This window comes from Mesitornis unicolor, unplaced genomic scaffold, assembly GCF_000695765.1.
Source record: "Mesitornis unicolor isolate BGI_N332 unplaced genomic scaffold, ASM69576v1 scaffold14153, whole genome shotgun sequence".
In the NCBI taxonomy this organism is placed as follows: Eukaryota; Metazoa; Chordata; class Aves; order Mesitornithiformes; family Mesitornithidae; genus Mesitornis; species Mesitornis unicolor.
The window spans coordinates 37,324-55,118 of NW_010176781.1; the positions used below are offsets into that span (position 1 = coordinate 37,324).

The 17,795-nt window shown below is 37.8% G+C and overlaps 1 protein-coding gene across 1 annotated transcript in view; it reads left to right on the forward strand.

Annotated features, from left to right (window-relative positions):
• The window catches only part of LOC104538584 (nesprin-1-like), a gene marked incomplete at both ends in the record, with an annotated part of 75,430 nt that overhangs the window by 37,083 nt on the left and 20,552 nt on the right, over nt 1–17,795 (forward strand). Inside the window, 7 exon segments of the mRNA XM_010181837.1 lie at nt 1,655–1,849; nt 2,910–3,050; nt 7,896–8,063; nt 8,828–8,989; nt 10,228–10,422; nt 13,226–13,399; nt 15,260–15,451. Coding sequence (XP_010180139.1) covers nt 1,655–1,849; nt 2,910–3,050; nt 7,896–8,063; nt 8,828–8,989; nt 10,228–10,422; nt 13,226–13,399; nt 15,260–15,451 — 1,227 coding nt within the window.

Sequence of the window (17,795 nt, forward strand, 5' to 3'; positions counted from 1 at the left end):
GCATTGCTATGCATGTATGTAACTAGTTGCGGTCTGGAACTACATTTAATGAACCATGTTTTTTTACACTTTCAGATAAGAACGTGTGCAAGTATCTACATACTTGTGAATTATTTTAATGGATAATACAGTGCCTTGTAGGACATTGCTTTTATAAGTTCCTGGGTTTTTTTCTACAGTCACGTTTTTGCCTCCTTTTCCTTTTCTTTCATTTCAGTTGAGAGAGGTATGTTAGATACTCAGTGCATTGGACATTAATGCCACAAATGTTGTTGTATTTCAGTTGTATTGATGAAGTTAAGTGAGTAGTTATTGAATGACAGTAATTTCCCACTGAGCCCCAGAGATGTCATTCATTGAGCATTAGTGAATGACTGTTACCTGCCAAACAGAGCAGATAACTATTCCAGCTGCTAGACTTAAAGCTATGGCTTGATTTGATTGCAGTTTGGTTTTTGATTGGTCTAGTTGAAAACTCAAGACTTGACTTAGTCTTCTAGGGAAGCTTTGACCAGATACCATTGAAACCCACGTAATAAGGTGTCATCCTCAGTCTTTGTGCTGATTCCATTTCTACCTCTCTTTCTCACTATGACTGTTCTGCACTGTGATTTTGAGGAAATAGTTTCCTGAAAATGTTACACAACCAAAAAAATCTTTTCATTTTGCCAGCCTGAAACAGTAATCTTATTTACTTCTTTAAAAGATACTGTAATTGTTTATTATTATACCTACTAGATCTTGTAACTTCCGTTAATATTTTTCCTTGAAAACTTGTGTTTGTTGAAGAAAGAAAAGAAGATATAAAAATAAAACAGAAATATATATTTGAATGAATAATCAGTGATTTAACAGACCAGCTTATACAAATGCTGTTTTTTCACTTTATAAATCGAAATTCTATCATGTTACTGAGCCTCCAGGGAGACAGAAACAATAGCTTTGGCAGAAGTGTGAAAATACACCACCGTTTACAAAACCAAGACAAGATGAAAATATAACTTATCCAAACACTGCCAGAAAGTGATCCAGTCTGCATTTAATCTCATTATGCAACTGATTGCTCATTTCACATTTGATCTTGTTAGACCCTGTGAATTATTGTTTGAACAAATCATTCTTTCTGGTGAGAGCTGAATGAGGCATTTTTTACAGTTGTGGTTACCACATGACCTCATTTCCATGGCATGCACTCTGTGCAGAAGCTTCATCTTTCTCAGATAAATGGAAATAGAACAGGGTGGGGAAAAATAGGACAGGAAGAGGGAGAGACGTTCCCCTTTGCTACAGTCTGAAGCTTACGGACTTCATGCCAGGTTCGAGCTGGATGCAAGCGTGAGGTGTTCCTCTCTCCCTTCTGTGATTATCATGCACACAGAGCCTTTCGCAGTACTCTTCCGGTTTCGCTTCAAAGCTCTCAGCTCTGTGGTTGAGTTGTGCAGCCAGCCGCAGCCTGACTTGTTCCCTCCACTATCAACATCCTGCTTGTCAGCTAGAGCGGCGGCTTATGCAGGGTTTCTGAGAGGCAGCACTACAATGTTATTGGCTGGGCTTGTTGGGGAGAGCTTGCCTTCGCCACGGAAGCTGAAATGCTGCGGGTCCTGTGGCCTCTATTGGCTGCCTCTGCATTAGGGAAAAAAAAATGTTTCCTCAGGAGCTGGCGCAGAAGATCAAAGGATACCAGGAGCAAATTGCTTCTTTGAATTCCAAGTGCAAGATGCTGACAATGAAAGCAAAACATGCCACTATGCTGCTGACAGTGACAGAAGTGGAGGGGCTTTCAGAGGGAATGGAGGAGCTGGATTCAGACCTGCTCCCAGCACATCCTGCTCATCCCTCGGTGGTTATGGTAAGAAATGCATTGGTCTTGGTACAGTTTATCTGAGCTGCTTGCTTTTGCATTATCGCAACACTCTTGTATAGCAAGTTGCCGCAGCTCACATCTACATTTTGCTTTTGAAATGGCTGGAGTGTGGCAAACCAAACAAGCTACAGCTTTTCCTTACTGTATTTTGCTTTATATGGGTTTTCAGGACTTGTTGATAGAGGTTGAAGTTATTTAACAAATAGCAGTGGAATTTTTCTGTAACAAGATGCAAATACAGTGCTTTTTCATAGCTGTCAGCATGTGACAGCAAACACTGAGAAACTGCTGAATTGCAAGAATAAGATAAAACCAGAGTAAATATTATTTCATAATATGTTGCAATGTATAGTTTTCACAGACTGTAATTTTGAAGCTCTTGGATTAAAATCTCCAAGTGTTAATTGACGGAGTGCCGCTGTATTCCCAGATGAGTGTGCTGGAAATACAGGCTGGCTAAGTACTGCCATAGGCCTCACATTGGAATTACTCTGCTTTTGTTTGTTTCTAATTGGGTCTTATTACAAACATACTGCTGATGCTATTAGGATTTTTGCCTGCGTGAAAATAGAGTGTGGATTTCAGGATTTATCACTATATTATCACAGCGTTGGGGAAGCAAGTAGAATATGTTGCTAAAGGATTGTGTGTATTTTATTTTTTAAGTCTATTCCTTGTTGTTCTAAGCAGGCCTGGATACTGAGGCCAGTACTGCATTATTCTGTAGCTCTCCATAGTATTTCTATATGCAGCTGTGGTTATATTAAAAGATACTTAGACAAATAGTTGCTTGCTATACATTTTCTTTTAAATCTATTAGGGTACAGAAGAGCATGTTCATACTGAAGTATGATGAATAAATGAGACTATTAATTCAACAAGGTTTTTAAGCTGGTAAAAGTAATAGCATTAAGTATGACTAAATAATGTCATGGTCATTCTGAACCACGTGTTGTTTTTCTTGTTTTGATCTCAATCTAAGTCAAACCTAAGTTGAGGTAACTTATTTTCTTCCTGTGCTCTGGGGTTGCTTTTCCTGTGGCAGATGACTGCTGGTCGCTGTCACACGCTGCTCTCCCCTGTCACTGAGGAGTCTGGGGAGGAGGGAACCAACAGTGAGATTTCTTCTCCACCTGCTTGTCGCTCTCCCTCACCTGTGGCTAATACAGATGCTTCTGTTAACCAGGTACCTTTCTCTTGGCATTCATTCAGCTTTTATCTCAGAGACATGCATGGTTCCATTCCACGGGTGGTTTATTTAATCCTCTGAAGTAATATTTACCTAGGATCTGAGGCTTAAAGTCTGATCTAACTGAATTTTCAGGTTCTAATCCAAAATAGAATCAAATACCGACTTCTGAGTTTAAAATGTGTAAATTTTGTCTTACAGCTATTAACTACTTGTAGAAATTAATTTTAAGTGACAATTACAAACCTCTGCCATGTCACTACTATTTTCTATTTATAACTTAATTTTTATTTTCACAGTACAACTTAATGGAATCTTGCATCCTGAGGAAAAAATGCAATTTCATACTGCCCGTAGTAAAGCATTGCATTATGTCCATATGCATCTATCTTACAGTACCATTGACATTGTAGCATTGAAACCATGGTCTGATACCTTCCACTTAAAACCACTTCAAGTATTAACTTTCATGTATTGTTCATTCCATACTTTCAGTGACAGTTTATTTGGCTAATGAGGCAGATAAGTGAAATCACTGAAGTTATATTTTAAATCAAAACTGAGGTCTCTGGCACTTCTAATAGGATCAGGTGTATATCAGCATTGATTAAAATGTAAACAGTGAACCAGCTCATTGAGCATCACGCACATGGAGACAGACCTAAAATGTTAAGCTTTAGAAGTTTAGAAATGAGCCTTAGGATGAGTCACGATCTCACTGAATTCATCATCTTGTGGGTTTTGTGATTGATTGGTTGGTTTGGTTTTTTTCATTTGTGGCCACTTCCAAAATTGACCGCTACAGACTTAAAGGCTATGGTGGTGTTGCATTGTTGAGTAGACATAGAAAAGCTTGAGCAAGTTGCCCGCTAATTCCTTCCACTGATTTCAGAGATGCACATGGTGCTATAGAAGTTGCTAAATGTAAATGATTTGTTTTCATGAACTGACATAAGAAAGAATACTAAGATAGTAAGAACGGTGGCAAAATGTTCATAACAATAAAGTTACAAAGTTACCTTCATAATAAAAAAGTTATATAATGAAAGAGAAGGCTTTTTCTAGTTTTCTGTCATTTCAGACTATCAGAAATTTCCCTGTAAAGTTTACTTACAGAAGAAAGGCAACTATATATTTTGGCATAGGAACCTTATGACAGTGTTAATCAGTGAAAGAGTTAAAGGAGCAAGAGCATCCTGCTTTGTAATAAACAAATCCAGTGTCAGTTCATGACATTTCTCTGAAAATTTAAAAAAAAAACCCAAACGAACCAAAACAAACAAAAAAGCCCCAACAGATTAAGAGCTCCAGTAATTCAAATAATAAGGTAAATCCAGTGAAGATGCTGTTGCACCATGAGCTGCCACTAAAATGCAAGTTTTAGAACCTGTGATTTACGGGGCAAATGGAACAAAAAGATTATGTCTTTCATTTAGCAGAAGATCTTTGAAAGTGATAAATGTTACAATTATCTAAAAAACTGACAGATGAAGGTTTCTTCAGTGTGGTTAATATGTTGAAATGAACTGCACATACTAAACAATAAGCGGAAGAACATTCCAAAACGCAATGGTTTACTTACAAAATGCTTAAGTTCACACTCACATGAGATTAAAACTAAAGAAGCTATGAAACTGCCAGAGCTGATCAAGATGAGTGCCCAGGGAGGCATCGGGAAAGAAGGTTGGTTAAAAAAATATTCTAGACAATAGTGAATTAGGAGCTTAAAAATAAGTAAAAAATATTTTTTATTCAGTTAAAGATTCAGCAAAACTAATTTGGAACTGTTTTGTTTTAAAAAGTAGCCAGTGTTAAGAGAAATAATTTCTTACAGGAAGATCACCTGCAAAATACCAGAAAGACATGTGAACAGAAACTCTAGAAAGCAAAGAATTACATTAATCTAGTCTTTGGAAAAAGTTTAAAAACTCATATGAAGTGGGATGTTTTTGTGAGGGAGGATTGAGTGTTAAGACTGTTTCTAAATTCATCCCTAATAGTCTATGTACAATCTTTTATCAGAGTTTCCTAGCATCTCATAATGATGAAATGTAGCTAGTCTGAACTGAGGCATTTATGTACTATTTTTACTTTGCTAACAAGTAATGACAATATAAAACAAATGCCAAGTGCATATTAGTGGAAATACTGATTCTATGTATAGATTAGAACAAGACCATAAGTACAAGTGACAGATCTAGCAGTGTTAACAGTTTACAGTTGTCCAGGTTGTTTCTTTTCTACTGAAACGCCTCTAAAAACAGCTGAGGGGGTGAAACAACTATAAAAATGTTAGCTTTTAAAAGGCTGAGGGACTTCACAGTGTATAATATTTCAGCAATTGATAACAATGCTTTAATGTAGTTTATTTTGATGTATAACAAAATCAGGTACTTCATCTGTGCTGCAGTACTGAATGAGAGTCCTTTGGAGCTAAAACTTCTCACACTTAGCCAAAGATAGAGTTAATTATAATTTAGTATAGTCTTTTAAAACTTGTTTTCCAGATACATAATGCAGAGTAATTGAATTGAAAAAGCTGAAGTGTTCACACAAAGCCATGGATGCTGATCCTGTGATTCAGGGCATCAGCACTGGGTGACTGTTAAGTGTCTTTTTGCCTCCTTGTTTACAGCCTCATTAGCAATCACTCTTTCTTCTTCCCTTCTGAATGCTCATCTAGGGCGTAACAGCCCTTGTTAAATACCTTTTGAAATCTAAACAGACCCTTTTCCCCTACATCCTAAAAACAGAGCTTGAGTACTGTTCACTGACTAGTTTTCGTAAAGAGGGTTCGAGACATTAGGGAATGGTGGAACATTCCCTATAGAGGAACAAAATTTGTAGGTGGAACAAAATCTGTTACTTATAAGAATGTCTGGATTCACACTTTCACATCATGTGAAAGCCCTGCCAAAAAGTAACTGCCATGTTGTGTACTCCAGAAAGTAGCTGAAAAGATGAGGAAAGGAATTACTTTTTCCTCTCTGTAAAAGCAAGCCCCTTATTGTGGAAACCAGAATTAAGAAGTCTCAGAAGCGCAGCTTTGAGAGAGGACTAGCTGAAGGCTGGAGGGTAATTGCAGACAAAGCAAAATGAGAAGTTGCCTGCACTGGTGCAATTTTTCACCATGACTTGGAAAGATCACTTGTGGTCAGAGTAAAAAATTCTGAAATTGCAGTAGTGAGTGGTGTGCTAAGATGTCACCTGTTCCCTGTTGGCTCCTGGACATTGTAAACATCTTCATCATTAATTTTTGCCTAGTACCTCCTCTGAAGCTTTTGGACAGTTTGATATGCTGTCCAACATTGGGTCTTCTCTTTCTCTGGAAAGACTGACTTTTGCAGGCATCCTTAGTAAAAATGTGTCATCAAGCTGTCTGTGAAATACACTCTTGATTGCTGCTTCCCTTTAAAAATACTGGTGGTGATCTGAGACTAGAACTTTAATTACTAAAATATCCATCCACGAAGCAGATAACCTGATCAGGCTCTTAATTCTTGAGGGAAGGACTGAAGAACCGTATCTGTGCAGCTGCTGGGTGATGAGGTGTTTTCTGGGATAGGTGGTCATTCTATACTCCCCAGGTTTTGTTAGAAAGAGAGCTCAAGAGGTGACTGTGCGTGGGGGGTGACCTGGTTTCTATGCTCTTCCAGAGCTTGCTTGGTTTGTTCTCATATGGTATTAGATAACATACAGAAATAACATTGGGAAATAAAGATTCTGCTCCAAATTAGGATCCTAAGTATACTCTGAGCTTTGATGCCATAGAAGTATACTTGTTTAGTACCTAACAGAATCACAGAGTGGTTAAGTTTGGAAAGGACCTCTGAAGATCATCTGGTCCAACCCCCCTCCACAAGCAAAGCCACATAGAGCAGGTTGTCTGGGAGTATGTTCAGGTGGCTTTAAGTATCTCCAAGGATGGAGGCTTCAAAACCTCCCTGGGCAACCCGTGCCAATGCTCAGTCACCCTCACAGTAAAAAACCTTTTCCTGATGTTCAAAGGGAACCTCCCATGTTTCAGTTTGTGCCCATTGCCTCTGGTCCTGTCACTGGGCACCACTGAGAGGAGCCTGGCTCCATCTTTGCACCCTCCAATCACGTATTTAAAAACATTGATAAGATCCTCCTGAGCCTTCTCTTCTCCAGGCTGAACAGTTCCAGCTCTCTCAGCCTTTCTCACCTGCAATAGTTTTAGAAATCCCCATACACTAGGTATAGAAGTTCTGGTGAGAAACAGTTCCACCCTGAATTTCTAGTGGCGATTTGAACGTTTGCCCATTTTCGTTAGCACTTCTGGTCCATTTTCCCACTGTCTTTTAAAAGTTAGTTGAGAGTATATGTTTGTTTGACGGCTTATTATAAACTAGTGCTTAATATTCTTTCTCACCTCATTGTCTAGTCCTTCAGCATGTTTCTTTTTGGTTCTTCTCTTGCATTTTCTGTGTTAGTGTTCATTAGGGTGATATTCTTTGCTACCTACAGTACTGTAACTCACTGTTGTAATGGTTTTTCCCATGTATAGTTCTGATGATGCCACAACAGCACGCACAGTTGTAGCACTCTCCTCCCAGCCTTTCTCTATCTGTCCACAGTTGCCTTCTGAGCCTCCTTGCTAATATGAACATGAAAAAACACATTCACAATCTTCATCATAGTAGAGCTCCAAACCACACTACTATTAATTATTTACTTACTGTGTTGCTCAGAGGCTTCTTGGGTGGTTTTGGCTTTGTGGGTTTCATTTTAATGGACATATGCAATGGGGCAGTATGTGCGGGGATATTCTTATGCAATATCTTTTGTTTGAAAGTGCAATAACATGCTTCATGCTTGTAGGACATTGCTTATTACCAAGCCTTATCTGCTGAACAGTTGCAGACAGAAGCTGCTAAAATTCAACCCAGTACTTCAGCCACCCAGGAGTTCTACGAACCAGGCTTAGAATCAGCTGCTAGTGCCAAATTGGATGATTTGCAGCGTTCTTGGGAAACACTGAAAAATGTGGTAAGTCTTCATCTGGAGGATTCCAAATAACCAGCTAGCTTGTAAGGAATAAAATGCGAAAAAACCTGGCTCAGCTAATATTTTCTCTGCAATTCTTGGTTTCCAGGTGGTAATAAGAATTGCTAATTATAATATTATATTGCACTGGTGTTCTTTGTTTGAAAGCTGTGCAGAATGGATCTCCACTAAGAAATAATAAAAATTATTAAGGTGGATAGTTGCCTTCAGAAATATTGCCTATTGTCAGACTATATTCCATAACCTAACAGGGAAATCCACTCATTCTGGATAGTTGGCCAAAAAGGCCCAAAAATTCAGTTTTCCAAATACTGAGTCAACTAAACAAATTTCTTCATAGTAGTGTAGTATAATCATTCAGTGATTTATGAAAATGGTCAAAATTTTGATCACATGCTATAGATTTTAATTCTTTGCAGAGGTGTTATGGCTATTATGGAGTATTAAGAGCTATGCATCATGCATATCCATGTTCGAGTGCAGAAATTCTAAAATAATGCATGACAATGTGCCTATGTTTTCCCTACTTATTAAAGTCCTGTTTTTCTTTTCAGTCACAGAACCTAGAATTTGACTGATGATGTTTAAACAGATAAATATTTTGAATATGGATGTTTTTCTTTATAGTTTTGGAAACTTCTTGTAAGTTTTTGGGTTTAGTCTCATAAGCCTAGAGATGTACAAAGCAGAAGAAAGAGAAAACCCTGTATCAGAGGTCAGAATTTACATCTCCCATCTGTCTTCAGATTAGTGAAAAGCAGCGCACCCTTTATGAAGCTCTTGAGCGTCAACAGAAGTATCAGGACACGCTCCAGTCTATATCTGCAAAAATGGAGACCACCGAGATAAAACTAAATGAGAGTCTGGAACCAGACAAAAGCCCGGAGAGCCAGATGGCTGAACATCAGGTAAAAACTTGTATGTGAGAAACTTGTATGTGAGGGAGAGCATGCATGTATATCTTTATTTCTCTTTTTTTAGATAGTGGTGTTCATGGTGTGATGCCTCAAAAACATGCATTCGTTGTGTGAACCTTCTCTGTTAACTGTATGTCTTGCCTTTCTGGACTTCCTGCTGTTCTAAAGATGATGCACTGGGGATTCTTTTAATAAGGAGCCTTTTTAAAAAGTAGAATAGATCATAAGAGTTTGTCCAGTTGAAATGTTCAGCAAAATCTTTTGTCAAGGATTGTGTTCAGTGACACCTAAGCATACTGTACTTCAGCATAAGTGCTAGTAGCATATTTTAGACTATTTATAATGTTCCCAAATTTACTAAGATCGTAGCCAATACTGATACATTGTAAACTGATCTACATGCAGTCTTTGCCTTGTTAAACAAAACAAACAAACCAAAACATACAAAAATTCCTTCCCAAGGGAAATCTTGAGAAATGTTTTTCTGAATAAGAGAATACTTTATAAAGTAACCAGTCAGACATATGTCCAAGTAGTAATCATCTAAGCGTTCTATCTGAACTCCATGACCTGAAAAGGATAACATTTGGCTTTTGTAGCACCGTGTGATATCCTGTGCATCCAGTACGTACTATCACACATCAAATTAACGTGTCTGCTCTAAAGTGTTGTTAATGCAGCATCCTTTTGTAGGTATCTGGGAAAGTGGTTTATAAGATAAGAATGATAGTAGGAACTCTTTTTACACCATGGAGTTAATCTCTGGATGTTTACATATATTGCTGGATGTTCTTTGTCCAGTTAGTAAGTTTCAGACTAGAAGCTAGCCGATGCCTCTATTTCTCTCTCACAAGCACATACTCACTTACTTGTTCATTATCCTCACCTACTAGAACACCCTCCAGACAACTTACTGGAAGAATAAATCTGCATACATAATATTTCCAAAAGAATTCCTTCTTGCGATATGTTTGAAATTCAAGACAACTGAAATATGGATTTAATTACTTATCAGATGCATGCTACTAGCTTAAGCTTCTAAAAGCAGGACTCAATCCTTCTGAATTCTAACTCTACAAAACCAGCAGTGATATATTGCACTATTCTGTGTTCCTCATGCTCCCTTGGGACGGTTATCTTGACTTTTATATTAAGCCTACGCCTCCTGAGATACTTTCATCTCACTGATAAATTAATTGAATACTTTCTCTGCTCTCATTTCTAAATAGGCTTTGATGGATGAGATTTTAATGTTACAAGAAGAAATCACTGAGCTTCAGACGTCGTTAGCACAGGAGCTGGTTTCAGAACCACTGGATGCAGAAGCAGCTGATCAGCTGGCATTGCAGTCTACTCTCACGGTCTTGGCTGAACGAATGGCCACAATTCGAATGAAGGCATCAGGAAAACGACAACTATTAGAGGTACAAGAAAAATCCTCTTAAGAGTGGGTTTTTCGCACCATGTTCCAGATTTTGACAACCAATTTTGGCAGAGCTGTGCTTTCACCAAAGTCCTTAGTCACCATTGAGCGCTGATAATTTAAAAAGTCATTTTCAGTTCTGCTCATTTCTCACAATTCCTTTCACAAATAAATTCTTGTTCTTTTTTAGCAAGCCCCATATTTTAATGTGAGGTGATAAGTAACCAGAAGGAACCTGGAAACACATTGCAGGAGTCCTTTTTTATTTTTCTATCCTCATTGACATTTACTCAGTAGGTTCCCTTGGTATTCCTTGTCCTCCACAGAAGGAAAGGAGTGCAGGTGTTAAAAGTCATGTTATCCATGATATCCTTTTGAGGAGTCAAGAGAAAGGAGAAAGTTTAATACAACAAATAATAGCACCTCTTCCAAATGATTAAATTGTTGTCTATGCTGTTCTTCCAAGTGATTCGCATGCAAACATTTATCACGGAAGATGCACTTCTTTATTTATTTGTCTACTAGCTTTACCAAAAATCCTTTAATACTAAGGTGATTTAAAAAAAATCCTTTACATATATTATGCAGGTGAGAAAATCCAGACATGCTAAAGCTGGCTACAGTTTGGCTACTTTGAACACTGCAAGGCAGTTTAGTGCTGTACTGCTAAGAACTGCAGCGGTGAACTGATATGCACAGCAGCTGCTGCCTTTGTAATTTCCAGCATGAACCAGTTCTCAGAGACTGAGTGAGAATTGGTTCTATGGATCTGCCTGAGCTACAAGGGAGTCCCAGAGAGCATTGGCTGGATTAGTCCTGTGCAGTCACCTGAGACAGGGAACAAGTTCTTAGAAAATATCTTTCTTGTTCTTAAAAAATTGCCCTAAGTTTTTATTTCTCAGAAGAAAAATGCCTTTTACATAAAAAAAAGGAGCTGGAAGTAGTATAGGGATATTACTGTTTATAAATTGCAGCCTGTACAGCATCTTACAAACCTCTTGATAATACTTATGAGGAGATGCTAACTAATAATTTCAAGATAAAGCATGACTAAAATACTGCTCTCAACTATAGTTAGGATTCTGACAGTTACAATAGTACAAGTATCCCCCAATAATCCTGGTTAAGAAATATGCGTGGTATGTAGACAATGTTCAGTAATTTAACCTGTGCAATTTGAAGTTCTGATTTCACAGATAGAATCTACCAGAACACTGCAGGGATGTAAATGTAGAAATAGAGATAGAACAGGTAATAAAGATATTTTGCTGCTGAGGGTATATTCTAATTTGAATAACTAGAGCTTGAGAACTGTTCAGCTCTGGATTATTTGAGACACTTAACAACTATCATTATTCTTTACTCTAACATGCAATTACTAATCTTCCCATTAAAATTAAACATTCAGAAAAGCTGTACAAACACTTCCCTGTGTGAGGGACTTGCCCTATACACATACAGGTTTGAATTTCCTTTGGATGCACTTTGCTCAAGATGCCTAGTATGCTTTTCAAAGCAGCATGTCTTAGCTCAGACCTGTAAGGTGCATTGTGAACAGAAGTGTGGTATGCTGACACAGCCCAGCAAGTGCTCATCCTGCCTATTGCTCCCCTCTCCCATGGGATGAGGAAGAAATAGATGGCGGGCAAAAAGACTCATGCATCGGGATAATGACAACTTAATATGGTGATGAAAAGCTGTGCATGCAAGCAGAGGAAAATAAGGAACTTATTTGCTACTTCCCCATCAGCAGGCAGATGTTTAGCAACTTTCCTGAAAAGCAGGGCCTCAGCATGTGTAAGTTTTTTGGGAAGGCATACAGCATAACCACAAGTGCCCGCCTCCCACCTTCTTCCTTTCCCTGAGCTTTTAGTGCTGAGCATGATCTCTTATGGTATGGAATATCCCTTTGGTTTGCTTGGGTCAGCTGTCCTGGGTGTATACTCTCTCAACCATTTGCCTGCCCCCAGCCTACTAGCCTTTGTGAGGGGCAGTTGAAAATAAAGCTTTAACGCTGCGCAAGCACTGCATAGCAATAGCCAAAACATTGCTCTGTTATCAACACAGTTCTAGCCACACTTGCAGAGCACAGCACCATACAGATCCAGTACAATATCTTCTCCTTTTTCCGTATAATTTTCAGCATGCTTAGGTTTCACATTAAGGAATATGCATTATACTGCAGCGGCCATTGGAGCTCAATGTCCTTCCACACCTCACAGCACAGGGATCCTCCAAGAAGCCAGACAAGGTAGACAGCTCGTCAGTCTTCTCTTTACCCACAGTGGCTACACCAAAGGCTGACCAGTACCCTGTTGGGTCCTTGAAGTACCCTGCTCATGCCTCTCCTGAGAGATAATAAGGCTATCTAACAGCCTGCTACTGCCAAAAAAAGGCAAGCTACTCTCCTTTCCCACCAGGTCTGTGTCCTCATGTATCTTTCTCCCTAAGCAAGCAGTGCTGTGCTAGTTGAGCAAGCTGAATCAATGTGGGGGAAACACAATGGAGAGAAGCAAGAGGAGGCAGAAAAGACCTCACCTTTAGAAGGCTGTAATAGAAGAGATCCACTGAAGGGAGTAAAAATAGAGTCACAACTGAAGTAGAAATGTCTGTCACCAGAAAAGCAAGTTCATCGTCTGAAAGCAATAGTGTTTTGTAACTGTTTCCAACTTATGAAAGAAAGGGCTTATTACGGCTTAAAAATGCTGTACAGTAATTGTGAGAGAAAGAGAGAAAAAATATTTTAGAAGTAATTATTGTGTTTTATTTCTTTAAAAACCATAAAATGTAATTTGTACCTCTAGGAAAAACTGAATGAGCAGCTGGAAGAACAACGGCAAGAGCAAGCTCTTCAAAGGTACCGTTGTGAAGCTGATGAGCTTGACCACTGGCTACTGAATACCCGAGCAACGCTGGACACTGCTCTAGTTATTGCTGAGCAACCTATGGACATGGAGGCACAGCTGGTAGACTGTCAGGTAAAATTATCAGTCATGTAATGTTTAGATGAACAGGATGGACATAGCTTTATCTGAATGAAGAGGGAAAAATGGAACATCGATGTTAAGACCATTATTGAGAGGGATGAGCCAGCATATTAGTGGGGAAAAATTTCTGAGCTCCTTAGTACCTCATATACGCTTAGTCTGCTTCATCAGTGGTTTATGAAATAAAAATACAGTGTGTTCTTAATTTTTTATTAAAAATTGTAAACAATACTTTAGAAAGCATGCATAAACATAGCAGTAGGAAAACAAGATATCCTGACTGCAAGGACATTTGAAGCTCTACTACTTTAGGGGGGCATTTTGTTTTGCTTTAATGACATTGTATTTGTTTCACTTGCTGTGTTTCCTCCACTCAAGCTAGAATTGTTGAACATGACAGGTATGAAAACACCTGCAGCGTACTTTTGCACTTTTCTAGCTGAAGAACACCCTCCCAATAGCACTGCTGACTTAGCTTTGGTGTGTTTTCTTCAGGAGTAATCCCTACCCACATTCTAAAGTAAAGTATAATCATCAATAGTTACTATTTTTATGAATTTAGTATTAATCAACTCAGAATACCAAAATAACTGAGGAAAAACATTTTGCTGCAGTAGGAGTAATTGCATATGCTTCTATTAACAAGACTTGGATCAGTCATAACACTCAGGTTCTCAAATTAATGGGAGTTTTTAATTTTTAAGTGAGAGTTTAGAACTGTATAATCATTATAATTCAAATCACAAGATAGAAAAGAGACAGATGGACAAATCATCTCTTCTAATATTAAAGAATGAGGATCTCAACTATTTTGGAATAAATGGGAGTTTCATTTAAGTCAAATGGATTAAATGTCTAGTTAAATTTACACTTACATGGCTTCATTATTGAAATTTTCAGTCTGCTTAGCCTCAAGTGTTATTTCATCACTTGTCCTTGGAATCCATTTGTTTTATCTATATATAAACTCTGTGAACTTAAACAAAACAGTAACTTTTAAAAATACAATCTGTAGGAACCTCAGAATTAAAAAGAACAGTTAACTTTGTGGAAAAGTTAACACTGTTCTTCTTTTGCTGGTTCTTAAAATCTTAATACAGTAGGTTTTATATAAAGTTGTCTTTTTTTTTCTTCAGGAGCAATATTTGCAAGTTTACACTTGATGGTTGCCATGGAAACAAAACCATTTGATGTTAGGCTAAGTTTTTAGGCAAGAATTGTGTGAGCTTTGAGTTTTGAAGATGAAATTATGTTCTATGTCTGTAATACATGAATGGTTAATGGTATGTCAGGAAAGTAGCTTTTGAGAATAAACATGCCAGAGATTTGTCACTTTAAGTCTCTCTTTAGACTAAAGACGATTATACAGAAAGCCTTAAGTCCATCATGCACCAATCAGAAAGAGCAAATAGTGAGAAGAGAAGCTTATCAACACAGCCAGAGCAACACATAGGACGAGGTAGGAAGCATTTCACTGAATGTACGTGAAAGAAGAGGAAAGAAGTAACTCTAGCTGTGTGCTCTGTTTCTTGTCATTATGGAAGTCAGTCTGCCGTCTTAGCCATCTTTACCTCTAATGTGCAAATAAAGAGCATCTCCTCTACAACAAATCTTTTGTATCAAATAACTTTTTAGTTTCCTTTTTTGAAAAAGGTTGCAAACAGAAATGGCAAATGCAAGCATTTGCAAGCATATTCCTGAGGAGTCTGAAAGGGACTGAAAAGCAAAACAATGATATTTGACTTGCCCTTAGCTTGGCAACGGGTGAGGTAGGCCACGGGTCCTCTTGCTGGAAAGCGTGGCAGATGCTGGAAAATGTATGAATTTAGTTCTTTGTTTTTGCTGCTGCAGAACATGCTGATTGAAATAGAGCAGAAGGTGGTAGCCTTGTCAGAGTTGTCTGTGCACAACGAGAACTTGCTTATGGAGGGGAAGGCTCACACCAAGGATGAGGCAGAGCAGCTGGCTGTGAAGCTCAAGACACTGAAAGGCAGCCTTCTGGAGCTGCAGAGAGTGCTCCACGACAAACAGATCAACATTCGGGTAAGTGGCTCTTTCCATCTGGCTTCATGGTGGGCAGGAGGTTGGGGGATTTCATAGCAATTTTATGCAGCTGGGTAAAGGAGTAAAAATATTTTTCTGATTTGGTTTGAGCTATTCATCTTTAGTTAGTAAATGGGATTACACTCTAAAGCTTTAACTTAACGTTATCAAGTTTACAGCACCACTTTGTGGTGAAACTATCCTAACCTCACTGTCTTCACTGAAAGGGTAATAATGAAGTAGATAGATCATCAGCTTGGTCTGGATGTACACCGTTCCTGTTCTCAGTCCCTTTAGATTGTATGTGCTTTGGGGCAGGATGCCTTCCCCAACAAAAGAACAATCCTAAATACATGCTTCCCTCCATAGAGCATGCACAATGCAATGAACAGATAACATCAAGACAATGAATCATTTTTAGATATGGCTAACAATTAGTAACATCATTACATCAAACAACATATTATATAAACAGAGATGCATTTAACCTTAGTCTTGATCTGGGCTTCTGTTCCTAGCAGCATTGATCTGGTTATTGCCACTAGTTCATTGTATTTAACAGTTGGTTTTGGTTATTCTTTAGGTTAAACTAGCATGTGAAGAACCGAACACATACAAGAAACCCAACCATGTAATGCAACTGACTGGTTTTGAATTTGCTAGCCCTACTGTGACTCCCTCCCCCACCTTTTCTTTTACTTCTTTTCTGAGCTTTGCTGTGCAACTTAAACATGATAAGCTTCAAAGGTTTCTAGCTTGTAATGCAGATTAAAGTCTACTGAGAGGTTAGCTTGAAAAGTCACTTGACACAATAAGAACTATTTTTAGTCCAAAGCAACTGGGTGACTATACAACTTAACATAGCTTCACAAAAAAAGCCCACAACAAACACCAAAAAAAGGAAGGAAAAGCCCCAGCTATTTTTTTTTCTGTCTCTAAGATGAAGAAACTTTAATGTTATTCTTGCGTATTAAACCTTATGATTATGCAAATGAAGTGTTATCAGCAGCATGTAGGCATATAATACTATATTCTGATATATTACTTGTGAAGTGAAAAGACATTACAGACTTTGTTGCTTCATTTTAAAGTGTGCATGCTGCATTTTAAAATGCAATGGTGTGATTTAGTTTACTTTTAAAACAGATTTTTGGATGCTTATATCAAAAATAACAGTAAAATAGTTTCAAGATCTGTAATATAAATTGCACGGAAGACTTAAATTTCTTTATAAATTGCAAAGTGTTTTTGAACTTCACATATATATCATGGAAGAAAATAGATATAGCCAATATAACATCTTCACATTTTCATGGAGCTATTTTTTAGAAATAAGAATATCTATAATATTGGCTCTTTTCCAAACAATAAGACATAAAGTATTTCTTTTGTACTGAAGCTCAGAGCATCAGATGCCCAAAAATGCACTAACTCTATCTTCTGTAATTTTTAACCCTGACAAATACTGCATGCTGACAGCTCTGTTGCTCACACGTGTAAGAAGTTCTGACTTATACACGTCTCTAGATGTACTAATAATCTTGTAATTGCCCAGAGGCATAGACCAGCCTGCACTCAGATAAGCAAGGATCCTCCCAAGTTGCACTGCTAGACCAAGAGCATTGTAAAGATTAAATTATATTTTCCTTAAAGTGATATTTCAGCATATCTGTAATTCCTGTGACACAAGGCATTTTAGGAGCCCATGAGCGATTCTGTGACTTCTTGCAGCAGTTTCAGTTTTTCTTCTAATTTTAATTAGTGTCACTAATGATATAGAAAAAGTGATTTGGAGACCAACTCCTCTATTCAGAAAATAAAGCAATGATCAGAAACATGCTGGATCAGGAGAGCTCCAGACTACATTGATTTGCAAATACAGCATTTTTCAAGGACTTTGAAAGATATACAAACATAGCCTTATTACTGTTATCTACTAACTTCTGTGACTTAGAAACAATAAAAATAAATAGAATCTTTATAAAATGAAGAAGTAGAATGGCTTCTGCAGTAAAAAAAATCAGACAGTGTTTCTTTTCTTTTTATTCCAAAGTGTATGTGTCTGGGAGGCACAACTTCAGTTCCACAAGACAAATGTGCCTGATACAAATTTGTACGATTCTGAACTTCTTTGAGAGATCAGTTTTATCACCATTTTCTCCCAGGATTTTCCAGTTATTTTTGTGCTGGAGTGAATAGTCCAGAGGAATGACAGCTTCAAGCATTTATTTCCTTGGCTATATAAAGGAAATATAATATACTTTCTTCAGATAGAATTCAAATGAAAATCCAAGTGTGTTTTTCAAACTTACATTCTATGCTTTGAGAATGATAAAATGTCTCA